Source organism: Podarcis gaigeae (assembly GCF_964106915.1).
Source record: "Podarcis gaigeae genome assembly, chromosome: 6".
Taxonomy (NCBI): domain Eukaryota; kingdom Metazoa; phylum Chordata; class Lepidosauria; order Squamata; family Lacertidae; genus Podarcis; species Podarcis gaigeae.
In genome coordinates this window covers 37,162,451-37,190,212 of record NC_139682.1, presented here as the reverse complement: position 1 = coordinate 37,190,212, position 27,762 = coordinate 37,162,451, and the positions used below count along the sequence as shown (strand labels likewise).

At 41.1% G+C, this 27,762-nt stretch overlaps 1 protein-coding gene across 5 annotated transcripts in view; it reads left to right on the top strand.

Moving 5' to 3' along the window:
* RAP1A (RAP1A, member of RAS oncogene family) overlaps positions 1 to 23,662 on the top strand; it is an 89,567-nt gene extending 65,905 nt beyond the window's left edge. For all 5 annotated transcript variants that reach the window (XM_083745452.1, XM_083745453.1, XM_083745456.1 and 2 more), the window contains exons 4-9: positions 7,920 to 7,988; positions 9,926 to 9,982; positions 11,012 to 11,152; positions 15,645 to 15,788; positions 20,881 to 20,996; positions 22,928 to 23,662. In XM_083745452.1, coding sequence (XP_083601578.1) covers positions 7,920 to 7,988; positions 9,926 to 9,982; positions 11,012 to 11,152; positions 15,645 to 15,788; positions 20,881 to 20,967 — 498 coding nt within the window. In that variant the 3' untranslated portion in view covers positions 20,968 to 20,996; positions 22,928 to 23,662. The remainder of the gene's footprint in view (positions 1 to 7,919; positions 7,989 to 9,925; positions 9,983 to 11,011; positions 11,153 to 15,644; positions 15,789 to 20,880; positions 20,997 to 22,927) is intronic.
* The last annotated feature ends 4,100 nt before the right edge of the window (positions 23,663 to 27,762 follow it).

The window sequence follows — 27,762 nt, the reverse complement described above, 5'->3', positions numbered from 1 at the left end:
TACTCTTGGTCAAGCATTTCATGCAGAATCCATAGAAATTCAAGGTGCTCCTGGAAAGTTCTGACAGGAATGTGGAACTGTGGTTGCTGACTTAGAAAAGGAGTTTGATTTATTGCACTTCCTATATGGGATAGCAAATGTAGTGAACCAAAAGTCCATTCCCGAGTTGGCAACCACAGTTTGAAACCCACATTCCCGTCTATGCACTTTCCCAAACATAAAATGAGTACGATTCAATTTGAAAGTGTCTTTTGAATAAATAATAAGCTCCTCTGAATTAAAAACCCTCTTCATCTGATGTCTGAAGTGCTTCTCCTCAGTTGTCACATGTGTGCCTGTCAAATATAATCTTACACATAACACCTACTATGAAAAGGTCATCATAATAGAAGCATCAAGTTACAGAACTTGTGTGTGTCTATATAGGCATACACACTAAACGTATAGGGGGAGTCTAAACAAAACAGTGCGAAGAGTAGCATTAAGTCTATCAGATTTCTGTGCACCAGCCTGCCTCTAAGATATTTTCTGAAAGATGTTCTCTTTGTGGTCAGCTTCCGTATATCCTGACTTTCACTAACTGGTTTATGAGCATTAAAAACGGCAATGCCTGATTGTAAAAAATTATTTACTAATTTAGAGAGATAGGAGGTTGTTCTAAACAGAAGAAGAGTATACAGTGGTACCTCGGGTTAAGTACTTAATTCGTTCCGTAGGTGCGTTCTTAACCTGAAACTGTTCGTAACCTGAAGCACCACTTTAGCTAATGGGGCCTCCTGCTGCTGCCGCGCCGCCAGAGCCCGATTTCTGTTCTTATCCTGAAGCAAAGTTCTTAACCTGAAGCACTATTTCTGGGTTAGCGGAGTCTGTAACCAGAAGAGTATGTAACCTGAAGCGTATGTAACCCGAGGTACCACTGTAGTTGGTAGTTGATGCTATAAAGTGGATACATGAGAATGATGGGTAATGGAGTTCTTTGTGAGGACAGAGCTGAAACCCAGGGTTTGCCCCTGGGTGGTCAGTTGATGGTGGTGAGTGGCTAGTTTAGATTGAGTAGGGGTTGTTGGTAAGGAAATACAGATGTACCGTCTAAGTCCTATAATATGATTTGATTTGCCCAAATGGGCTGCCATCCATTGATAGGTTGGAATGCCTTTATCTGGCAACTGGATAGCTCAGTTGGTGAGACTCTTAATCTCAGGGTTATGGGTTCAAGCCTTATGTTGGGTGAAATATCCTTGCACTGCAGGGGGTTGGACTAGATGATCCTCCTGGTCCCTTCCAACTCTAGATGACAAGTGATGTTCTGTCTCTTTCTTTGCTGTGCTTGTCCTGCAATACTTGGATTTTGCTGAAATCTGTTTTGGCAATGTTGGAATAAGACCTAATAATGCTAGCCATAACACCAGGGGCTCATTCACAATTGCATATTCCAATATGATATAAGCCTTCGCCTGCCAACAATATCTTCTTCCTGTTGGGATGAGTAATTATTGGATATAGAAATAAGAAATCATTATTACTGTCTCCAACTGAACTGAGGGCAGTGGAGGTTAAGGCAGTCAGGACTAAGAACCAGTTAAATGAGGTGAAGGTTGCTATGACAACAGCTTACCTGGTAGGAAGGTATTGGGAAACCAATAATTGACAACAGCTTATGTTTGTGTAGCTGTCAATTCGTAGAAGATTTTGGTTTCTCTCAGTCTGTCATATCTCCAAATGTTCACATTTCCACATCAATTTGCAATTAAAATGAAAGTCTTCATGAATATGCCCATTTTCGGTGCAATTTTGCCTAATATATACATTTTTGCAAAGCAATTTCCCCTATATAATGCATTTTTGTAAATTTTCACTAATATATGCATTTTAAAGCACACTTTGCCCCCATTGCATGCATTTTTGTACACATTACTTTGCTGAACAATTACACTGCAAAATTTGGAAAAGTGCATTTTTTTTTTAAGGCTGTGTTTTGGTCTGCGCAGACCGAACTGAATTTCTTCCCTATCTGTACATATCTGTACAATGCAGATGTGTTGGGCAGGACAAGGCAGATGCTTATGGTGTTCAGTGTTCACTGTTTCCACTGGTGTGGCAAAGCACTATGTACTCAAGTTGAGTATTTTGCATAAGAACTTACTTAATCACAGATGCTCTGCCTTAAAGCTACGCTTGATTATTTACCTGCAAGTTTTTGTTGCTTCTGGTTGTGTCATTCACCATGGCTGGTGAAGTGTCCTTGGTTTTTCTGCAGCCAAGGTTGGAATCCTGCACTGTGATATCAAGCTTCTTAATGAGAAGCTGACTTGATAGTTGCTTTGATTAGTATGCTGAATAAGGACATCCTTTATTAGTGGTAGGTTTTGCTTAATCTTCAGGGGAAATAGAATGTTTTGCTGGGCAAAGCTTTACATATCTTGTCATTTATTTTAATTCAGGAAGACATTCTGTGCAATTCCAGTAGCCATGTTGGTCTGTTGCCGCCAACCCACAAAGAATCCTTTAGAATCCTAATGTTTATTATAACATAAGCTTCCATGGATCAAGGACCACTTGATCAGATGCTTAAAGTGTTATTCTCAGCTGGCATGTACATATGCACATAGACGTAGAGAGAAAATGTAAATGGTCAGGTGAGCGGGAAATGCAGAGCAATGCAAAACACAGTGCCATTAAATAGTCTAGCCATTAACAACACCAGTAGCTGATAATGACATCACCAATGTCAGTATGCTTGTTTTATTAACACCTGTCCATGCCAGAGATGACAAAAATGAACTTCTCGACATTTTGCAATTCAGCATTTTCATTCTGAAGTAGGCAGGTATACCCTCGTTCAATAATGTCTCTTATGCTCAGGTAAACAATAGTGTGACCTGAGAGATTAAAATATTCTCTGCCCATTTCCTGAGTATTGGCATTTCTGAGGTCGTGTTTATGCCTATATATTCTTGATGATAATAGGCCAGCAATGCCTTCCTGTTTTTCTACATTAGGACAAACAAGTAAGTCTTGATATAAAAGAATAAACTTATAACAAAGAAGGCACTGGTTGAAAATTTAAGAGCAAGCAGTCCCATAATTTGGGCGCTGCCACCTTGAGGACCCTGTCTTCAGTCTGCCCCTATATAACCTCTGAGGGCCAGGAGTGCTTGGAGAAGATCTTGACTGACAATTAGCTTCCTGTTATCCCTGGTTCCTATACATGCATTTGAAGTAGCTGCATGCAACTGAACTATGGGTTGCATTCATTCTAGCGCTAATGAGATTGTTCTCTCCGGGCAAGGTTTTCTGCATGCCTGGAAGAGCAATATTTCCTCTCCTCCCCCTGCACACAGTTCTGGGGGTTCTTCTGAACCTCTGGAGCAGATTTGGGGAGGGTGTGGTGGGAGGAAACAGGTTTAAGTCCCATTGCATTAACAGGATTCCTTGCGCTGGTTTTTATTGCCACAAATTAGTTGACTACAACCCTATGTATGTAAAACTGAAGTAATCAAAGATGAATGTATTGCCTAGAATGTTGTTTTTGTTCCAAACATTGCAAATTGTGGACAAGATGGACTGTTTCAAGAAGTGGCAGAAAGATATTTCTAAATTTGTCTGGCAGGGCAAGAAACCCAGAATAAAATTTAAGATTTTAACTGATGCAAAGGAAAGGGGGGGATTTGCCCTGCCAGACTTTAAACTTTACTATGAATCAGCAGCTTTCTGCTGTTTGAAGGACTGGCTGCTTCTTGAGAACACAGACATTTTGGACTTAGAAGGTTTTAACAATATTTTTGGGTGGCATGCATATTTATGGTATGACAAGGTTAAAGCTCATAAAGCTTTTAAAAATCATATTGTCAGGAAAGCATTATATAATGTCTGGATTAAATATAAAGACTTGCTGGAAAACAAAACCCCAAGGAGGCAATGGAGGCAAAGGCTGTGAAAAGGCTCAATATGGAGTCCAAATGGCCGAAATATTGGGAAATTTTGGAACAAGAAGGGGACAAATTGAAATTGCAGAGTTTTGAGAAATTAAAAGATAAAGTGCGAGACTGGCTTCATTATTATCAAATAATGGAGGTTTACAAGTTGGACAGGAAAATTGGCTTCCAGGTGGAAAAATCAAAATTGGAAACAGAATTATTAGAACCCAATACTAAGAATTTGTCAAAAATGTATAACTTGCTGTTGAAATGGAATACGCAGGATGAAATGGTGAAATCCGCCATGATTAAGTGGGCACAAGATATTGGTCATAACATTATGTTTGCTGACTGGGAAAAGTTGTGGACCACTGGTATGAAATTTACGGCATGTAATGCCCTAAGAGAGAATTTTATGAAAATGATTTATAGGTGGTACATGACCCCAGTCAAACTTGCAAAAAATTACCACTTATCTGATAATAAATGTTGGAAATGTAAAGAGACTGAAGGTACATTCTTTCACCTTTGGTGGACATGCCCAAAGATTAAGGCTTTCTGGGAAATGATATATAATGAAATGAAAAAGGTATTTAAATATACCTTCCTGAAGAAACCAGAGGCCTTTCTCCTGGGTATGGTCGGCCAATTGGTGTCAAAGAAGGATAGAACATTCTTAATGTATGCTACAACAGCTGCAAGAATACTCATCGCAAAGTATTGAAAGACACAAGATCTACCCACCTTGGAAGAATGGCAGATGAAGGTGATAGACTATATGGGACTGGCAGAAATGACTGACAGAATCCGAGACCAGGGAAGAGAGACAGCGGAAGAAGATTGGAAGAAATTTAAGGACTATCTTAGGAAACATTGCAAAATTAATGAATGCTAGAATGACGTTGGTTTAGAAATTATGTGGTTTCCAGCGGTAATGGTTTAAGTAAATAGAAAAGAAAGGTTAAAAACTAAATGGAAAATAAGGGAGAGGATTTGCTGAATTAATAATTAGAAATTGGAATACAGAAAGGGGAGGTATGAGGAAGTCGGGGAAGTAAGGTATAAGAAAATAAGAGAATGAAATTATATTTGTTTTTTGTTTGTGTTTGTTTGTATCGTTGTTTTGTATTGTTTTTATAAAACAATTTGAAACTTTAATAAATATCTATTAAAAAAAACAAAAAACAAAACTGAAGTAATCATATATTATGCCCTTGTTCACACCTTCCTTTCCCTTTTTTGTTTCCCTCTGCCAATTTTTAAAAATTGCAAGCTCCTTGAGGTGGGAGACCAGTGTTACTTCCACTCTGTAAATCACCATTTGTGCCGATGGTGCTGTACAAATAACAAATTCCTGCTTCCAGATGCTTATGCTACAATAAGCGAATGTTTGAAGTACTTTGGGGCTCTTTTATTTTCTCATATGCATTTTTATTTTGCCTTAGTATCTGAAAGACCTGATGTGATTGATAAATTACTTGTTTGCTCCTAAAGGGCATGTGAAATACAGAATGTTCTGAGTAGTTAAATAATGTACTCTTATTTAGCAGACTGAGGGAGGGCTGTCTTTGTACATATAGCCTAGCAGCTTCCTGTGTTTAAAATGTAAGTGAGATCTCTGTGGCTTTTTAACGATTTGCAAATGAGATTCAAATCTGTAGGTCTCTTTTGAAACATTTTGTTAAAAAATGAGAAATGAATATAAGAAACAAGAATAATGAAATCTGTGTTGCGTTGTCAATAAATGACTTTTGGGTTTTCTGCGGATTGACTTTTGCTCTGATTGAGCTTTAAAGAGCAGGTTTTCACAGAGAAAGCTGCAGAGCAAAAAAAAAGGCCACTCATACAAGGAGCTTTAACTAGTAAACTTTGTCTAGAAAGAGCGGAATAAAGGTAAATTTGGATAAGCCCTTAGATTATAGGCTTTAGGCAAAGCTATCAGGTCTCCATACCATATTTTGGTCTAATCATCACCCTCCTAACCTCCTTTGCAGTTTGAAAGGTTTGGGATCAATAATATCATCCTGGGGTACCTTTATATATGGACTTTACATTGCTTTGTGCATTCGTAGATGCCTTGATCTTTTTTCTAGGAGGCTGTGTGTAGGTTGTGCTAGGCTGAAAGAATGACTTTTGAATGGTGCCTCCCTTCCTCCGTTGAACATGAAAGCTAGAAAATTGTTTTCTCCCTTGTTAAGAAATCATTGGAGCATTCAGCACTCCCCCACCCCACAAATACAATGATGCCTTTTGCAGATAACTGGCCTTTCAAAATCTGAAACCACTTATTAGGAGCTATAGTGCTTGTGTTTCTTGTCATCATGAGAAAAATCCCAGCTTTGACCCTGAACAAAACAGGCTGTTGTTTAAAGGCTGTTTGCGATTTCTTAGAGCCAGTAGCTGGAAAAGACATTTGCACGAGTCACTGCAGAAAAGGTGGCTGTTATGTTTTTTTAAAGGGAACTATTTGATACCTGCAAGTGCACGTGTACACACTGCAAAAATTGATCACATTCCACAGAAGGGCAGAATATTCTTGAGAGCTAATAAAGCCCATTCAGTAGTCAAAAATGGTTGAGACCCTGTGTGTGCATGCTGGTCTTGGGCAAATCTGCAAAGCAGATGCTCACCTCCTAGTGAACTTACGGGGGGCGGGGAATAGGGATTGTTACAATAAAACACTTTATTTGCAAAAGGCTGATGCAATTTACATCATTGGTCTTGCTAAATGCCTCGCAGGTATTAGTTGGTTTAGAACCTCATCCTCCCCCCGCCCCCAATGGTGCTACAAATGTTTAAATATAATTAAACAGGTTGTGAATATGAAGCACAGAAATTGTTACCCATGCTCAGTCATGTAACTGGGTTTTAGTTTAGAACCAACATTGTATAGCCTGGTTCACATGTAACAATCAGGTCCTGGTTTGTAAGCCTTTTGGGATGAGCTGCTGGTGGGCCACTGAACTGCAGGCAGCAACTTCTCAGTGAAGAACCTTCTGGCCAGGACAGGCAGGGATATAAGAGAACTAGCTATTCCAGTTGAGCAACAAGGTCTTCCTAAATTCTGTCATGCCCCTGCAGTATTTCATTGCCCTTCGGCCTTAACTTCTCGTTTGCTTTTCAATCCTGTCTTCTGGTTTGTCCGTCCGGATGTTACTGCCCTTTGGAGACTTCCCAAGACTTTCCTAGTGTCACTGGAGCGTCTGCATAACATTGGGGATCCTTACCTAGGTTAGGGACAGTTGTAAGCAATTAAGTTATGCTACCTACCAAGGCCAGCCAAGGGGAGCCTTTTTCTTCAGTTGGTGGCTTCCTGGTGAAATTGACCTGTTACATGTACTTGCCTCTTTCATTGCTCTTCCAGTAGGTTTGGGGAGCAAAATCTACACTTTCTGCTCCCTTTTTCTGCAACAGCCCTGTTTCATTTAAATATGTGCACATAATCACTTTAATGCAAAGCTTTTAAAAAATAGCATCCCATGTGAGTTTCTGTGGTGTTTTATATTACTGCATATGCTCAGTGCGAGAGGAATAGAGGTGGACTGTAGCAGTTATCCATGAGTGAGACAAATGACAACCCCCAGGCAGCAGGTCAGGGTTGTGTGGTACTTCACAGTTTAGCACTACCATGTAAACTGTGGTAAATGATGCAGATTGCTCCAACCTATAGAAAGTTAGCTTCATGAAGCTTTTTCTTTAAACCAGTCTCATAAGTAGCTGGAGAAGAGACATTTTCACCCTGAAATCTGCATAAATTTGTTGAAATGAGGTTTGAGTATCAGTTATGGGTTAAGCACTACCTTTTAAACCTGTACTTTTACCTGCATTGATTTTCCTGTTTCAATAACTAGGCATCAGCTTGAGAATAAGATTGGGAGAACCAAGCGAAATGTCTGTTCTTTGCAAATGCTTTACGCGATTAGCCCGTTGAATAACTTCAGTTGGAGGCAGCTGTCTGACCCTCTCTGTGTGTTCTTTTCCCTTTCTTGTTTTTCTTTCCAGACTGTACAGTTTGTTCAGGGAATTTTTGTTGAAAAATATGACCCCACAATAGAAGACTCCTACAGAAAGGTAAAGTATGAAGCTGTGATTTTCTCCACCCACTCTCAGATCAGTAACTTTAAGACTCCCCTCGCCCAGTTTTTTTTCCTCTGGGTGTAGAATTCATGGCCTCCCACAACACGATCAGTCTATTATTAGGATCATATTCCTAATAGTGTGTTGCTAATTCTTCCCAAGAGAATAATTACATGATTGTCTATCCTAGGGCCCTCCAGATGTTGTTGGACTCCAGTTTACATCAGCCCACGCCAGCATGGCCAACAACAGTTGTAGTCCAACAGCATATGGAGAACCACAGACTCTCTACCCCTGGTTTGTCTTGGGCTTGTTTTGTCTTTGATATAGAGAGGGCCAAATCTGGATGTGGACTGTGGCATGGTAAATTGGGGACAGCCCTTTCCCTATGTCTTTTTCCTACCAAGAATTACTCCAGAAATTGCTGGTTTCCCCCAAAATTGGTACCTTCAGGGTCAAATGGTTTCTATGGTGGTCGTGGGTTGGGAAAGCAGCATGGGAAAGATGAATCTTCCCCTGCTCCCTGAATGCTACATTCCCAATTCAGAGAGGGCCTCCCTGTGGTTGCATTTCCTTTTTATTTATTTATTTTTAAAAAAGCACAATCACTAAGTCCAGGTCAGAGAAACGTGGTCAGCACCAGTTGAGTCTGGGCCTGATACACCATCCAAAGCATTCTAGGTAATCGGGTCTAATGCCATGCAGCCTTATTTCACAATGCCAAACTAAGTGTGAGTCAATTTTAAGCTACTTCCTGTTAAAAAAAGCAACATAATAAATTTAATAAATTATAACTAAGTATTTTAAATCAGTGTTTGCAGTTCCTTGGCATTTGTGGATTTTATAAGTTTTGGAGAAAAGCCCCAAGGTTTTTGCTTAATTCCATTAAAAAAACAAGAACAACAGTGTTCAACTCAACTCTTCACTCCGATTTCATAGCAGGATATATATCACAAGCCAAACATTTTGAATAACCCTATGAAGTAGTGTTTTTATTATAACATTTTTGTTGTTGCCCTGCAGTTTCATTGTGGATACTTTTAACTTAACCATAATAATTGCATGCAAAAAATTCCAGTTTCAATCACCTCTTTTACAGATGGAAAAGACTCTTGTCTAAAGCTTTTTTGGAAGGCCCTGCCAGTCACAATAGATAAAGTGAGCTAGGTGAAGCAAAGATCTGGTTCAGTATAAGGCAGCTTCCTGTGTTCCTAGATTACAAGCACACCTACACAAATATTTTCTTGATCATATTACATGTCAGTGTTGTTCTATTAAAAATTAAATACTTGCTTGACATCCATTTAGGTATTATAGTTCAGCGGCAGAGCACATATAGAAGGTCACAGTTTCACTCTCGGGCATCTCCAGATAGATAGGGTTAGGAAATATTTCTGCCTGAAATCTTGAAGAGCCTCTGACACTCATATGCAATACCGAGTTCAGTGGACCAGTGCTCTAAGTCAGTAGCTTCCTGCATTCCTAATGGCAGACAATAGATACTGGCTAGTGAAAGGACTGCTTGCTCTTTAGGTATTTTATCTCCTGCCTGCCACGTTCCATCCTTTTGAATGCAACCCCATGTGTACAGTGGAAAAGCTCACAGTAAGGCTTGTTCACATGTACACTGTACACAAGTACAAGCTGTCTGCACATATGTACAAATGTTTGTGTGTACACTCTTGTTTGTTTTTCTAAATCCTGCTGATTTGTACAGCTCAACAGTTGTGTACACAACACTTGCATAAATTCATGGACTGTAACTTGTGCATAACTCTGCAGCTTAACTGTTTGTGTACACAGGTGGTGCATTAGTTGTTTGTAATGCTTAAATGCCCCTATTGCTAGGAGGTTATGAGCAAGCATTAATTGAGTCTCTTCCTCCTGTCTCTTAAGGCTATAATGGTATCTGTCCTTTATTTGTCTTTCAGCAAGTGGAAGTAGACTGTCAACAATGTATGCTTGAAATCCTCGATACAGCAGGGACAGTAAGTGAGATCTATCCTGAAATCTGAAATGCTTAATATTTGAAGGGAACACTAAGAGTGACGCAAGACATGGCTTTTAAGAGGGGGGTGTGCTTGCTTATATTATGTGGCTATAAATAAACCAGCATTTCTTGCCTTTTCTATTATTTCAAGTAGCTCCTTGCACGGTTTATTGGGAACAAACTGAAACATTGTCTTGAAAGTTTTTCATTAGAACTTCATAAAATTTAAAAACATTTTCAGATTTCCGGCACTTTGAAGTTCTAACGAAAAATCCTCTTGTTGAACGTCTCTATTGTTGAAAACAACAAATTAAAACTTTATGGCAGTTAAAGCTGACAGATAAAGTGTGCACGCTGCTAAACAACTAGTAACACACATGTACCGATACAACTGCTGCCTTTAAGAGAGACTGCCTATCTGCCTGGCTTTCTTGGGCGTCCGTCCTTTAAAGCTTATAGTGGTTCTTGATGTTCTGAAAAGATTTCCCGAAATCCTTCTGAATCTAAAGACTGCTTCACATCTTACGATAGAAGTGTGTTTTATTTATCACTGTGCATTTAGTATTATCCTCTGCAGCCTACAATATGCGATCTGGGCTGGCCATATAGTTTTTTCATCCTGAGTACACTGTGTTGGCCCAGGCTGCTGATGCATGTTTCAAGTGAGCTCTGGGTGTATGAGAGAGAGAGATGGCGGGGAAGGTGAGAGGGGAGGGGTATGTGTTAAAATACATAGCTGCCTTTCACAATAGAAGCAGATATTTGGTTGTAAGGTGTGAAGCCGCCCTAAACACTTCAAAGCCTTGTTTTAAATTTCTAACATTGAAAGAAGGATATTTGAGAAAGCCGGCTCCTTTTAAAATTAAATTTATTTTTTTCACTGGATTTCTGCAAGAGCAAAGACTGGAAACTTCCAGTTGCCTATGACCTTTTTATCCCTGTTTAAACCTGAACTTCTTAATGTGTGTATGTTAAACAGCTAATTAAACTAAACAGCTAATTCATTTTTTTTTTTATTTGATTACAGGAGCAATTTACAGCAATGAGGGATCTCTATATGAAGAACGGTCAGGGGTTTGCACTAGTATATTCTATTACAGCACAGTCCACGTTCAATGACTTGCAGGACCTGAGGGAGCAGATCTTACGGGTCAAGGACACGGAAGACGTAAGTAAATGGGTTATTGCTTTTTGAACCATTGGAATCTCTCCCCCGCCCCCCCAAACTAAACAAGCCAGCATCTGTTTTTTGCTCAGTTAATAAGATGACTGAAGAACACTGTTCTAGAATGTTTTGTATGATATCATAAATTTCTCTATTTAGATATTTTGGAGACTATTCATATGGACATTACTGGACAGTTAGTCAGAAATGCTCTCTATCCCAAACTGGGACTGAACTCTGGAAAAGTTCAAGTCCCATAAGAAGCGGCTTTTTAGTAGAATACGCCAGTGTACAAGCCCAATTCCTCCCGCTCAACCTTTTGTCACTGAAATGGCTACATATGGTGCCAGGTTTTTAGAAGGCTCAGTAACTCCCATTATGACTTGCTGTTTAAAATGGGTTTTGTGGCTCTTTGGTAGAGATTTTGTTTCTGGCTGCCATCAGGTGGAAAAACACAGTTTTCTAGTTGTGTGATAATCTGGCTAATCAAAATAACTGTGCTCAAAAGTCCATACTGTTTTTTTCCTAAAGAAAATATTACAAACTTAATTAGGAGACTAAAAATCTTAGTACTATAAAACTTCCTTTGCCGTACGATAGTTTAAATATGCTTAGATGCCTAGAAAGTGGAGGTAATGTAAATGTTTTAGTATTTTAACTTGTGCATATTTTAAAGTGACTAACCTGTGACCCTCCTGCTGTTGTTGGTCTGCATCTCTTATCAGCACCAGCCAGGATGGTCAATAGTCAGGGGTGATGCAAGTTTGTTTGGGAACACAAGGGAACGGGGCACAGGTTAGCCCCCTTGGCCTAGGTTCATCTTTTACTGTAATATGTGAAAGACTTTCAGTTGGTTGGACTGAGTGCCAACTCAGGCAGCTGATTTCCTATATGGTTTATCACCTTTTAAGCAGGGATTCCACCAGTAATCATGCAGAAGATCTATACCTGGATGACTTTGCTGTCAATTACTATTGAACAGCTGTTAAGTGGCTATGCAATTCAAGCTGATGGGCTTTGCATTATGCTGTCACTTCCATGGCATCATGCTGTAGATTGTGATGTTGCGCATGGATGTTTTCATTGTTTACAGATACCACCATCACCACCACATATGTTAAGAGCAGCCCTATTTAACCAGGATCCTACCAAATGTCCACGTAGTCCAGCTTTCTGTTTCTTAAGGCTGCAATTCCTAATAGACTTTCTAGGAAGTAAGTCTCAGCCCATATGGTGTAACGAGTGAATGTGCAGGGTGGAACTGCACAATGGGTTGCATTCAGCTAAGTAGTTCTGCTAGCAGGAGCCAGCGCAAGGCCCCCACTAGTGCAATGGGTCTTTTGCCCACACACCCCAGTTGGCTCTTGGAGGGTTAGGAGAACCCCCAGAACAGCGCATCAGGGAAGTAGAGGGGAGACTGTGTCATCAGGTAAGCAGAAATCTTGAATAATTTGTCTGAATGAGTAGCAGCAAATGCTGTCACAGAAGTTCATAACATCCATTCGCACTGTAAAACCTGTGACCTAGCAATTTATTGTGCTAACCAGGAAGTGTTACTTTAGCATCAGCTCTAACTTACTCTTTTGATTTGGGCTCTTTGTTAGTCCAGTGGACAGAACTGGTATGTCTGTCCAACCCATTGTATTCAGATAGTTATTCATGAAAGATCTCTCCATAGATGAATAGGGAGCTACTATCCAATGCATGTGGATAGGAAGATCTTAACTGTGTTTAAAAGTAGTTTAGCCACATATTTTTATTTTTCAGTTTTCATATCTTTGCTGATCATTATCTCTGGCTTTATTTTTCTCTTTTCCCATAATGTTTTTGAAACCCTCTTTGATACACAAATCTTGGTTACGTTTTTTTTTTTTAAAAAAAAGTAAAACGAACGATCTTTTAGATGAGGGATTATGTTCATTTTAGAAACTGATTCCTTTCTTAGCATTTAAGTCAAAACGTTGTGGTATGCAGCAACTTACACTGTTTGAGGTTACACATGTACCCTGTTTGAGGTCAAATAAATTATACCCCTCATTCTAACTACACTGTAGTTACTATTTTTAAAAAAACTTTTTGTGTTAAGTGATAGCTTCCAGATTTTAATATGCTAAATGTTTTTCTTTCCTTGTTTTAAATGAAGTATGGATTTCATTTCTTTTATCAGGATATTAGCTTGTATAGTAGCTTGTATATTTAACTACACCTGTTGGGGGGGAAATCACAAGAAATGTGTTTCTTTTTACCTGGAACGGATCATCCATGAATAAGAGAGTGTGCTCAGAAATTTAGCAAATATTAGAACTGTTGCTAATTATTTATAAACGAGAAGTATATGAGGTACTTTCCTTCTGGAAAGTACAAACTTTGCTGTGCATGTGTGTGTTTTAAATACTTAAGGAAACAGAATGGTGTGCACACCCATTATCAGCAGTTTTCTGTGTGTAGTGCTTTTAGATAGCTCAGGCGAAACAGGATGTGTCTCTGTGCGTGTGTGTTCAGTGTTTGCAATTAAAGTTTTAATGTCCAGCACGCTGCCAAACAGTTCAAAATAAGAACATAAGGATTGCATAGCTGTCTTTGCATTTCATGACTCTGAAGCCCCATTTCTGGAGTTGAGAAGGCATTTATTGCCTAAGCAGGGCAAATCACTGGGGCCAATACATACAACGTATTTCTTGGGAAGTGATGTACTTCCTGTTGTATAAATTATGTTGAATTGAAAAGTAGCTATTGCCTATCTGAGGGTTTGAAATGTCAACTCTGTGTTGTTGTAGAAACTGACATTAAAGTAAGTGCTTGTGGAAATAGATTGTGTGTCAATGAACCTTCCAGACTGTGGTATCTCCATTTCTTTGATAGTTGCCGTGAGACGGTTTAATTATCAGTGTGATGTAGCCATGGTAAAGACGGGTACAAAATGGTTTGTTTGCTTACTTTCTTGCAGGTACCTAATGCATAATTCAGTCATTTATCCTCAAAATGTACTTTGGAGTTCTAATTTGCAAGGAATATAGGGGTTTTGTGTCCAGATAATACAGATTTATGGCACAGTTCTAATATATATATATTTCCTATTCAGGCACTAGCCTGATCCCCAATTTCCCCACCCTTCACAGGCCAACTTTGACAAGTGGGTAGGTTCAGCCGCCTGTCAATCTCCTATTATCATAATGATGTCAGGAGATTGACTTCTGTTGAAGTTCAAAGGGGATCACTGTAATCACTGATCTATACCCCCCTTTAAAGGTATGCTGATTCATAGAATCATAGAATCATAGAGTTGGAAGAGACCACAAGGGCCATCGAGTCCAACCCCCTGCCAAGCAGGAAACACCATCAGAGCACTCCTGACATATGGTTGTCAAGCCTCTGCTTAAAAACCTCCAAAGAAGGAGACTCCACCACACTCCTTGGCAGCAAATTCCACTGTCGAACAGCTCTTACTGTCAGAAAGTTCTTCCTAATGTTTAGGTGGAATCTTCTTTCTTGTAGTTTGGATCCATTGCTCCGTGTCCGCTTCTCTGGAGCAGCAGAAAACAACCTTTCTCCCTCCTCTATGTGACATCCTTTTATATATTTGAACATGGCTATCATATCACCCCTTAACCTCCTCTTCTCCAGGCTAAACATGCCCAGCTCCCTTAGCCGTTCCTCATAAGGCATCGTTTCCAGGCCTTTGACCATTTTGGTTGCCCTCCTCTGGACACGTTCCAGTTTGTCAGTGTCCTTCTTGAACTGTGGTGCCCAGAACTGGACACAGTACTCCAGGTGAGGTCTGACCAGAGCAGAATACAGTGGCAACTGGGAATGCGCCTTCAGAAGGGCTAGTTCTGCTTCCTCAAATCATACCTTTTCCACCCTTTGCAGAGGAAGAAAGCTTCATTTTAGGAAGTCGTTTGAAAGCAGACTGCTTCAAACTGAGACAATGACCCACCTCAGTGTGTCAATTTGAGTGGAGCTTCCTCTTGGCGCCGATCAGCTGTTCATGGCTGACAGGGAGCTCAGCTTGCAAAAGGAACAATTGAGATTTCACTTTAAGTTCCCAATTGTTTCTTTGTCACAGCAATAGTATCTGTCCCACCCCGATGACTCATAGGATGTCAGGTGTGAGGCAGATGGACATGGCTTTTGGAGAACAACCATGGAAGGTTCCCTATTGCTGGTGTTAGACAGTTTTTGAAAAGGTCAATTTCTGCCTCACTTTTCAATATGATGAAACTCCTTTTTTAATGTATTCATAAATTTCTCACATTTTTGTTTCTTGAAACATGTTATCAGTAGCAAGCGATAATGTGTAATCAATCTGTTAAGCAAAAGCATGAAAAACTAAGAGTAGAAAATTGCTCCAGATGTAACGGGGGGGGGGGAGGGACTCCTCCTTCGTTTTAGAGACTGCTAATGTTGCTCAGCGAGTATTTTTGCAGGTCTGCTCAGACTAAGCACACAGCTTTGAATGCCATCTATTAATAACTCTCTTATTCTTTCTGCGCAGGTTCCCATGATTCTGGTTGGCAATAAATGTGACCTGGAAGATGAACGTGTAGTTGGCAAAGAACAGGGACAGAACTTAGCAAGACAGTGGTGTAACTGTGCCTTTCTAGAGTCATCTGCAAAGTCGAAAATCAATGTTAACGAGGTAACTATTGATTAATCTTTCACAAGGCAGCACACAACACCTTTTTATAGGCTTGGGTTTGTGTATATATGTATGTACACCATCCCCTTGTGTAAATATTCCTATAGCCCTCTTGGACTGAACATTTGCGCAAATTGAAAGCCTACGTTTCGGTGGATCCTTTCTGAAGGCTCGCATAAAAGATGCTGTTTTTGCATCCCTGCCGTTGTGCTGTTTTGGTGACTGAAGTGCATTTGTGCAGAGCGAGATGCCCAGTGCAAAACCTGAGCCAAAACCTGCAGGGTGTCGGTGTTCGCTTTTCTGATCTGTCAATATGTCAATTCACTCTGCTATTGTGTTACCTTAGAGAAAACTAATCCCTTAGCCGAGAGCTCTTCCTCAATCATTCCGAACGCTGCTTTACTGTGGAACTAAATGTGGTGTGTGAGTGGTCATGTTTGCATGCTGAGCACCTGTGCAAATAGGTGTGCCACACACTGCATTTTAATCTTGCAAGACCCAGAGTTCAAACTAGAGCCGTGTCACTTAGAAAAGTGCTTTATGCAAGCTCAATGCGCTTAAACGAAAGGCAGACCGTGGGGTTTCTGTTAGGTAAGCACTGTAGGGCAGATGAATCTCTGCAAAGAGCAAGGCATAAAAGACGAGAAACTCAAGTAATAGAGCAAAAAAGCCAGAGTGGCACTGATTGGAATGAGGAACATTTGTAGGGCTAAAAATGGGGACTTAGTGCTAATATGTTTGGTAGCAGTGAAAAGTGTTCCCCATTTCAAGTCTCTTTTAGAGCAGGTGATCTGAAAGTCTTGTCTCTTTGGAACAAGGGCAATTAGTGAATCGATTGGCAGGGATTGCGCCCATGACCAATGAAGAAAGCATCATGTTCTGGTTTGGTACTGTTTGCCCACATTATCATTACCCCACAGTCATGTCTCGATTAGCTGAGTCATGGCATGTCCCCATCGCATTCACTACATGGTCTCTGATTGTATGGGCTCATGTTGGGTCGAGAGACACTCTTCTCCTCCTGCCTCCCCCCTCCATGTTGCCCAAACAGGGTGACAGTGAGGAAACAGCAGTGAACAGGTATAAAAAGCTGGCCATTGTGTGTTTGGTGTGGAGTGGGGATATTTTCTTTGCCCTGCTTTCCTGGTCTTGATATTTTTAGCCCCAAAGTACAAGTGGGAGATCATTTAATGCAGCCCTAGAAGCATCCACTAGAGTGATTCTCCCCCTCCCCAGTGATGAAGCTGCGAATCACATGAGCTCTTGTGATACATTCAAGTACCTATCATACATAAAACAATTTCCAGAGGAACTGTTGAACAAGTCTTCAAGGTGCCACAAGAGACACTTTGTTTTATATAGTTTATATGAGAAGTCAACAGCACTGAAGTTGATGGCTGACTGGGTGCTTCATTTGACAGTACGTAGCATCTGCTTCCAAATGACTGAGAACTGCCCTGGGCAGCAGAGCTGCTTCACGAAGACCCTTTAGGAAGGAAACACAACTTAGTTAGCTGTTACCTGATGAAATAGTAGTTGTGGGGCGGGGGGCGGGACCTAGACCCTCTTCTGCCCCAGTTAGGGTGAATGCCATTAAAGAAATGTGTGAAATAATAATAAAACATCATCACTATAAGCCAGGCTTCCTTAACCTGGTCCCTACAACTGCAGTAATCCCTGATGGATTATTGTTGGAGAGGATAGGAGTTGTAGTCCAAAACATCTGCAGAGCCCCAGGTTGGGGAAGGCCGCTATAGGCCAATGTTCTTCCACTTTGGATTCCTGGAAGTTGCAGAACTACAGTTCCCATCATTCCCTGCCTGCTTATCCCAAAACACACAGAGCCTGGTTTTCTCTAACCACCATTACCTCTTTCAGATAACTGAGCTAACTAGGCTGTGTTGATTTTGTGAAGGAAGTCCTGACCACTCAAGAAATTTAAAGTTAGGTTTTCCAAAACATCTGATCTGTGTTGGTAAACTCTGCCAGGAGAGGAAGATGGGGGACCTTCATTTGTTTACGGGCAGCTGTATCTGGTACAGCCACCCACAAATTACATCATCATGTTCAGCTGGTGACTTGTGTTTTCAGGGCTGGATACATCTTTATTTCAAAAGTTTCGAAGAGGGTCTGTATGTTAGTTTTGTTAGTTTATTCTTTTGATTTTAGTTTTGGTTTGGGGAACTGAGTTTCTGGCGTATTCTCTGATATTCTTGTGACTTTGCCAAGTTCGTAATTCCTCAGTTATGAAGAGTTGCCTCGTTACTTTGTGTTTTGGAAGCAACAGATGACTTCCACTTGTAATTTCCATTTTTAAAAATCCAAAAACCATTCTCATCCAAAAGAATTTGCTGTCACGCTTGTTTTGATTTTGTTGAACAAGAGCCAATACAGAAAGCAAATGGTTTGCCAATCTTTGGAAACTGAGAGGAATCAAAGGAGAGGAGGAATACTCTACTTATGCAGGCCTTTGTGCCTTACAGTAGCCTTTAATGAGACAGAAATCTGAAAGCTTAGCATGCCTTATTCTGTCTGAGACGGTAGCAGTCCTATAACTGGGAGTAAACTCCATTGAACCAGGCCTGTGCTATACTGATTTAACATTTTACCCTCTCTATCTTGTTGCATTTAACGTGGCACTATTCCATTTGAATGAAACATATACACCCATTCCTTGTCACACTTTCGATATGGAGATTTAGTTAAATGAAGATTTGAGCCCACCTCTATTTATTGACTTGAGATGGTTAGAAGAAAAGTTATCCACAATTGCTCTTACTTAGCATGGTTTTAATAGGGAGGCATTGATATTTGGGGGGAGGGGGTATTTTTTTTTTCTTTTGTAGTGAAAGAGGACTTGGTGGGGGGGGAGGGTCCAAAATGTTCTCTGAGGGAATGGTGCTGCCTCTTCCCCACAAATCCCCTTGGCCAAACACTTGCCAAGAGAAAATACCTCCATTTTAAAATACCTCCATTTTAAATGACAGCAGCTGCCCCCCAGGCACTTTCAATGTGGACTGTAATCCTCCCTGTTTCCCTTACCAAGGGGAGAATCACATTGTGTACAAAAATATGGATTGTGTCCTTCAAAGAGACAGTTATTGCTTTAGAGGTGGTATAAGGTATGTGTTCTCATGACAAGCATGCATGCGGGCCCATGCTGGTCATAGGAACTTAGGAAGGTACCAAGTCAGATCATTGCTCCATGCAACTCAGTCTACACCAGGGTTCCCCAAACTTGGGTCTCCAGCTGTTTTTGGACTACAACTCCCATCATCTCTAAGTCGCAGGACCAGCGGTCAGGGAAGATTGGAATTGTAGTCCAAAAACAGCTGGAGACCCAAGTTTGGGAAATCCAGGTCCACACTGATTCGTAGTGCCTCTGCAAGGTTTTGGGCTCTCCCCCAGTCCTTCCTGGCTGTGCCAGAGATTGGGCTTGCTCTGCCTGCAAAGTAGCTACTCTTAACACTATGCTGCAATCCTTCCCCAGATACCCTTTCAGTGTTCTGGATCCTTGGGAAAGGGAGGGTGGAGGAGGAAAGCCAAATCACCCTGTTAATATACTTGATAGACTAACACAGTTCGTCTGTTTTCCTTAAGTAAGGGCAATGTAGACCAGTCCTCTCATAGTTTCCTGCTTTATGCTGCTATGCTGGATTGACACAAAGGCACTTTGGAGATCTATAAGTGATTAGAAATGACTGGCAATAAGGTGTGAGGGTTTGAATAATCTTTCATCGGGAGATATGGTAGATTCCTCCTTCCTGTGCGCTTCTCCTCCGGGACCCTCCCTAAACCTTTTCTCACTTCTTTCCAATGCAATCTTCGACTTCCAAGCTCTGTTGAGCATCGAAGAAGAAGCCAGGTTGACCTTACTAGAGTACAAACTGATGTGTTTTGCCTTAGGCTGACAGCATCAAACCATGTAACTGTAAACCCGGTGGGGAGGGAGTGTGAGAAACCTAAATGCTGTTATAGAGTGTTATTGTACAGAATGAAAGAGATGCTGGCTTTATCATGCTTTCAGAAAGTGCTTGGCTGTGCTTGTGTGTGTTTAAAAAATAGATAATATCAAGGCAGTATCCAATTTCTAGGTTTTGCAGTTCACAAGCAAAGTACTGTAGACTTTAAGCTTGTTAGAAATCACACAGGGTTGCGGGGAGGAAGTGAGTTAAGTGAGCTTTTCCAGGAGGCTGAATACTGTAGCTGCATTGCTACGCAGTTGACTTTACCAAAGACAAAGACGTATGCAGCTTTCATCTGCAGGTTTGATGCTACAGTACATAAGAGGCAGAGTGGATGAGTCCATGGCATTTACACACACACCAAGCTATAGCTACACCACTGACTATAAGGCAGCTTCTTTGTTTGTATGGCAGCCCTACATTTAAATAAGATGGAGATTAGGTGCTTGCATTTTGCAAAAGAAACTCTTACACCTTAATGGCTTGCATGCTTGATAGCCAGGCCTCTTTCAACTTTTCTTAGCAAGTATTCTATATATGTATTATAAGAGTTCAGAAATGGTAACTCTACCACAAGACAAATGGGAAGATAGAGAAATACAAACAGCAAACTCCTTTATTTAATATGCTGGCACCTTGTTGCTACAGTATATGCACATTCGTATATGGAGAGTTGCTAATAATTGCTAAACATATTGAAGAATTGCTTCTTCAAATGATTGATTTTTTTCTGTTGGGTTATCGTCGTCTTTGTACCTGTACTTCTGGTCTGTGTGAGGTTGTCCTGGTTGTGATGTGATTTTAAATTGGAACAGTGTAGAGATCCCCCCCCCCTTCTCTTCTTGCTTTGTGATGCGGCTGGAGGAAAGTGGAAGCGGCTAGACCACAATTAGGGGAGCCCCGCGAGGAAGCAAAAACCTTCGGGAGCTTAGATAAATTGCCCTGCTTCGCTCATGCTAAAATCAAGAAGTTCAGCTCTCTTTGCACTGCCTCCCACCCCATTTATTTCTCACTTGATTTAGCCGAAAGCTTTTAAGGCCAGGATTGTAACATGAGGTTGCCATTCTGCGGCACCTGTATCTCTTGATTTCTCACCTTATTTTGCTCTCTTCCTCTCTCTCACACAGATCTTTTATGATCTCGTCAGACAGATAAATAGAAAAACACCAGTGGAAAAGAAGAAGCCTAAAAAGAAATCATGTCTGCTGCTCTAGACCCACAGCATGCAGCAGCTCTGAGCCAGGTGAGCAAATGGTGAAATCTTAATGACCTTCCTGGGACATGTTTGTGATTTGACTCTCTTTGCTGCAGCAGCTACTACATGATGCTGGAATGGTTGCAGGCTGGACTGAAGGCCACCTGCACTCCTTTGGCAAAGAAATGATAAGCTGCCAAATACTAACATTTTGGGTACGTTCTATATAGCAGAGGCAGAGAACCTGTGGCCCTTCAGGTGTTGTTACTTTCCAGCTCCCATCCACCCTGGCCAGTGCAGCCAGTGGTTGGGGGACCATGGGAGGTTCAGTTCAGCAAAGTCTGCAGGGTCACAGGCTCCCCATTCCTTTTATACACTACCCTGTGCTTCCGTTTCCGCTGGCTCTGTCAGTTCAGATTTTATGGAAAATTTTAAAATATATGTTTTCTTTGGCTTTTAATGGGAGGTTCAATTATACGTGATGCTGGAGTTTTTATAGCATTTTAAAATTTATCCTGCAAAGAGGCACATTGTTTACCTGGGGGGGGGGATCAGCATTTGAGTGGTTTGGAGAGCCATGCCCCCCCCCCCTTCCTATAATACGGAAGTGGACTTGGAGCAGAGGAGCGGCTATGTCATCAGTATGCATACTGGGGCCTGCACACGCCATTTCTTTTTGGGTTGAAGTGCCACCTGCTGACTCATTTGCTTTTGACATCTAGTTTTAACTCTCTTGCTTCCGATCCTTACTGCATGTGTCTGTGTGAGAGAAAGAGAAAGAGAGAGCACAACCATAAACACTGGTTTGCTATGCAAGAGGTGCTGCAACATTCTCTTCCTTTTTCACATACATACACATCTCAGCATAGCGAACTCCCATACTGTCCCAGCAATCCAGTTTTCAGTCATCTCTTAGAGAGAGAGAGAAAGGAATTTAAAAATGAGTCAGAGGGTTGTAGTCAACTAAATTCTAAATCTCTGAGACCCTGGGGAACTGCTGCCAAACAGTGTAGACCAGGGGTCCGCAACCTAAGGTCCATGGGCTGGAAGTGGCCCACGGAGGTTGTTTGACTGGCCCCCAAGCCACCCCTGAACTGAGCTGCCCACTCACATGCTGTGCTAAACCGGCGCAGGGACTTGCTTCTCCAGTGCCGGAAATCGCATCTGCGCAGACGTAGACTCCAAAAATCGCATGCGCACTCATGCACGTGAGAAATCCGGCCCATGGAGGGATATCAGCAGGACCCATCTGGCCCAGACAAGTTAAACCTTGCTGACCCCTGGTGTAGATCAAGGATGGAGAACTTGTGGGCCTCCAGATATTGCTGGACTAACAACAACAACAACAACAACAACAACAACAATTTTATTATTTACATTCTGCCCATCTGATTGTGTTGCCCCAGCCACTCTGGGCGGCTTCCAGCAAAATATAAAAACATCACAAAACACCAAACATTAAAAACTTCCTGAAACAGGGCAGCCTTCAGATGTCTTCTAAAAGTCATATGGTGGTTTATCTCTTTGACGTCTGACTGGAGGGCATTCCACAGGGAAGGTGCCACTACCTAGGAGAACCTCTGCCTGTTTCTCTGTAACTTCATGTCATGCAGTGAGAGAACCTCCAGAAAGCCCTCAGAGCTGGACCTCAGTGTCCAGGCTACAGGTACCATCATCCCTGACCATTGGGATGAGGCTGGTGGGAATCTGCCAACACCTGGAGGGCCACAGGTTCCCCATCCCTGGTGTAAACAATACAGAGCCAAATAGACAAGTGCTCTGACCTTTGTATAAGGCAGCTTCCTTGGGTCTTTAACAAGTCCTCCTTTCTGAACATGTGCTGCGTATTTGTTTTTAAGAATTTTTAAAGAAGGTACCTTTAATCCTGTGTGTATTTTATTTTTTTAAGTACTCTCTTGTTTGCAGAGGCTGTTTCTAAGTTGGATGCTGACTCTTCATTGTCTGTCTCTTCTGCTCAGGATTACAGGAATGAAGAACTGTTGCCTAATTTGGAAAGTGCCACCATTCCAGACTTCAAATAACTACACCACAAATTAACAACATATCCGAAGAGGCTTCTGTTTTTATATATTATGTGAAGAATTTAGATCTTATAATGGTTTGCACAAAGGTCCCTTGGGGGGGAGGAAATAAAATAAAATTGCTTTGTGTATATCTCTTGGGAATTAAAGACAATAGTACTTCTCCTTTGCAATAGCAGTTAACAGATGTGATAATAAATATAATTGACTCTAGTTGTATGATTATACAAAAGAGCATGGATGCATTTCAGATGTTAGATATTGCTACTATAATTTCATATTGACCTCTTACCATAATTCTTCTCCCATCCAGCACTAAAAATGGTCAGCCAGTAATACTTTATATCTATCATGATAGATACGATTATACAAATTTTACCCTTTGAACTCATGGCAGCAAATAACTTTCCAAGTCATTGACTTCATTTTATATTTAAAAAGTTACGGAATATCATTATTTTCATTCTGCCATTATATTCTAATTAAAATTGTGCATAATGCTTTGGAAAAAAATGGGTCTTTTATAGGAAAAAAACTGGGATAACTGATTTCTATGGCTTTGAAAGCTAAAATATATAATATACTAAACCAACTCTAATATTGCTTCTTGTGTTTTACTGTCACAGATTAAATTACAGCTTTTATGAATGATTAAATTTTAGTACATTTTCATTTTGTTTGAGTGTTTCTGTTCTGGATTTCAGGTCTGAGGTTTTCGCTGAAAGGGTGATGAAACCTGTAGCAGTAAATGCTGTTGAAATGCTTTTCACAACTCCCACTTACTTGTTGATCATTACATTGCTTTCCCACCTTTTCTTCAAGGAGGCATACATGGTTCTCCTCGTGATTTTATCCTTGCAAACAACCCTGTGAGGCAGGTTAGGCTGAGAGGCAGTTGACTGACCCAAAGTCACCCAGTGAGCTTCACGGTCAACTGGAGATTTGAACCCTGGTCTACTAGGTCCTAGTCCGACACACTAACCACTACACCATACTGGCTGGCGGACATGCTTGAGTAGGTGAAAGCATGCATTGTGGCCAGAGTGGTCAGGTTATAACTTCATTGCATTGGTTTCAATTGGCTGAGCTGTGTACACTTTGAGGCTTCATAGAGCTCATTCAGCAGAAATAACAAAGCAAGATCTGAGTTGACGCTCGGGCAAGCCGGCTTAGCTAACTGAAGAGTGTCCGCTGCCTCATTAGGTGGCATTTCTGGAGGAAGAGAAATAATGTATCTCTAATATATACGACACAACAATGGATTGTAATTACAAACTGATTCCCTCCCCCCAATTTGTTTTGGAATGCTTAGTCCAACCGAGCCTTAAAAAAAGAATCTCTGGCAGGATGAAATCTTGGCAGGTGGCTATAAATGCAGTGGGTTGCTGTGGTGGAGAGAGTTATTTTCATGAACATTTTAGGTCTGGGTGTGATCATAGGGTTGTTGGAGCCATGCTTAAGATGCTTCCAGTAGCCAGTTTTCACATGCCATCTAGTGGATGGAAAATACAACAGCCTTCTCCTCAGTAAGAAATGCTCTGTGCTCTGTCAACACATTAAAAACACATTGGGGCTTTAAAAAAACCATTTTGCTGTAATTGCCTGTGTTGTGAGGTCGCCACTTTCCCTGACCTCAACAGAGATTGCAGTTGTTATTTTTATGTGCTTTGGTTCCAATATGGCATTTTTTAGTTGCAGCTCTTGCAACCTGGACAGTTGCCTGCTTGTTAAAAACTAGTATTATTTCGCTGACAGAAAGTGGTGCAGTCATATAATTGGGAGGCACTACTCCCAATGTTAAAGTTGTTTTAACATTTGTGTGCCATCATACCATACATTATTCTCAGGGTGGTGGGTTAGGCTGATATGCCAGCTGGCTCAGAATCACCCCAGGGGGCTTCATGGCTGAGTGGGGATTTGAACTCTGATCTCCTGGGCCAAAGTCTGTCACTCTAACCATTACACCACACTGGTTGGCAACCTTAGTTTGATGCAGTTGTGTATTGCAAAGCAGAAAATTTATTAGTTAAACAGTGAAGCAGTTGCCCAGAATTAGATATGTGTAGAACACCTCCTGTTTAAACTGGAAATTTGACAGTTGATCACAGACTAAATAAGTTTGGGACTGTGGGTGGTAGCCAACCAACTTCTTGTGCAATAGAATTTCTCCTCTCCCTGTACAAACCCCAGAGTCTTCTCAAATCTGCTCCAAGGGTTGAACAAATCTGCAGTACAGATTTAGGGGATGCACAGGTGGGACAAATTAGTTGCATACCGTGCCCAATTTAGACATGTTAGGGCTGTGGAATAGCATTGCATTGGGCAAACGACAGAACAGGCTGATTTTGTGTGCATAAACTCCTAATAATATTTGCCTTGCAAAGTGTTTCGCAGCAGGGAAGAAAGTGTGATGCACTTTATGGCATAACTCTTTGTGTCCACCAGGTGGCATGTGAAGACTGCTTGGCTGGAGCAAACTACAATATTGTTCAGTATTCTTAAAATGCAGTGTGGTTTTTTAAGAAATATTGACTATACATGAATGCATTGCAGATTTTTCTGAACAAGCCAACAGATTTGTTTTTCTATATTTTCAGTTCTAATCAGCATGCGGGGCTACTATAGGAGTTACAAAATTAAATGTTACACATGTTCCTGCCAGAAGGAAAAACTGTGGGTGTGATGGCAGCATTAGAACATAAATAGGCCCAGAAAAGAGATGAAGAGGCAATACTCTACACTGATTCCAAGATATGTAGGGAGCTTCATAGGGAACTATTATTTGGTATACACCTGCAAGCGCAATGAAAGACAACTGTTTGATATGCTTCAGAATGTGATGCTTTAATACAGTGGCTCCCAAACCTTCTCAGGCCACTGCCTCCTTGTTCAATAAGTTCATGCCCCTAACTTACCCCATATAAAGCATTATTCAGAATAGCAGTTTGCACGACTCACTAAGGAAGATAAAATTCAAAACGGGAACAATTAATAGCACATGTATTCAAAATCCAATGAAAACTATTTAGTTTAATTAATTCAACAAAACTGATGAACTTGATCCAGTGATCGTCATTTACCCCTCCTCCAGCTCCTCCTCTTGCCCATCTGCCTATTAGCACAACCCCACCCCCACCCCACCCCTAATAACCCCACTGCTCAATTTGGGAACCAGTGCTTCATAATATCTATTTACACCCTGGGAGATAGGTTTGGGGGATTACTTTAGGAGACAGGCATGTTCTTGCAAAAATGTGTTTATTTGTTTCAGAGGCAAATTGGCAATCATTTATCATTTTGAAAACCAATCCTGTTAACTCGGTTGGTAACAGACACCTGAAAGTGAGACAGAAATAATGCTTTTTGTTTGCCACTAAGGATGGGGGAGGAATCTGGTGAGCTGATATTATGAAGCCGAGTCCGGCTCTGGAGTCCGGCCATTGCCAGATTCAAACTCTTACAGATTTGCATACAATGTGGACCAAGGGGTGCCTGCCACCTTTGAAAAGTAATTTCAGCTGCATAAGGGTGGTTGTCTAGCTCTTATAGAAATTGATGTAGCAAGTCCTCTGGGAGCGATGAGTCTTGACGTCATGCCATTACTCACAGCAGAAATTTTGTGTACGCTTTATTTTACATGCATTTTGCACTTGGGGATTGCATGCAAAATGCATAAAATGAGTGCTCAGCAGCTGAAATGTAATATCTAATATGCCAGTAGATGGCACTTTGATAATACTTCTGACAATGGAGAAGAACTATCAGATATGCCTTTCTTTTCTCTCCTCCCCCACCCCCAAGGAAAATAGTTAGCAATGAGGTCCACTGCCGTTATCGTGTGATGGATGACCTTAAATGGGCTAAATGAATCATTATCATGGATATGCCGTGTGAGAGGCATATATACACAGAGTTGTATCAGGGGAGGATTGCTGGAAGAGAACATTGTGGTAATACCAAAGAGCTGGTGTCAACTGACAAGTGTCAGTTTTAAAAAGCACAACTCAGATTTGAACCTGAGTTACTGTAATTGTATTTGGATTGGGGAATTGGGCAACATTTTTTACAGCTTATAACTCGTTTTTAGAGATGGACTGTGTGCTAGTTGAAGCTTCCACGCAGGCTGCAATAACCTAAGGTACTGAATGCAAGGACCGCAAAGTCCTGCAAAATGCAACCCATTGCTGTTGTGAACGGCATCTGCATGACACGTCTAATAACCGGTGAGCAACGAAATCTTAAATGGTCTTATCACTGTGCTTTCCAGCATCTGTGACTCTTAGCTCATAATTGTTAATTCATGAAAGGTACCTTATAAAGGCTTCGTTTTTAAATCACCATGGCTGAACTTTCCCCCACACCCCGAAGGAGAGCTGTGTTAGTCTCTTGCAGCCAAAGCAGCAGAGAGTTCTGTGGCACCTTAAAAGACTAATGGATTTATTACGGCGGAAACATTCGTGGACTGAAGCCCACTCTGTCAGATGCATGGCTGAACTTGAATCCCCATATGCATACCCCCTGCTAATGTCTGCTAGATCCATAATTTAAGCTCCCTAATACAGGGACAGGAAAGGGCGGGTATTTTCCACTGCTCCCCACCAATGCCCACTCGCTCAAGTTGAAGCATTATTATGCTAATTTCCAGTCACAGCTAAATGGTTTTAAGTGAGGACTTGGGCTGTGATTGAGTATTCTCTGGGGCTGAAATCCTGAAAAGCTAATTTGAATAAGGAGATGAGTCTATGTACAGGAGCAGGAATCCAGCAAGCCTA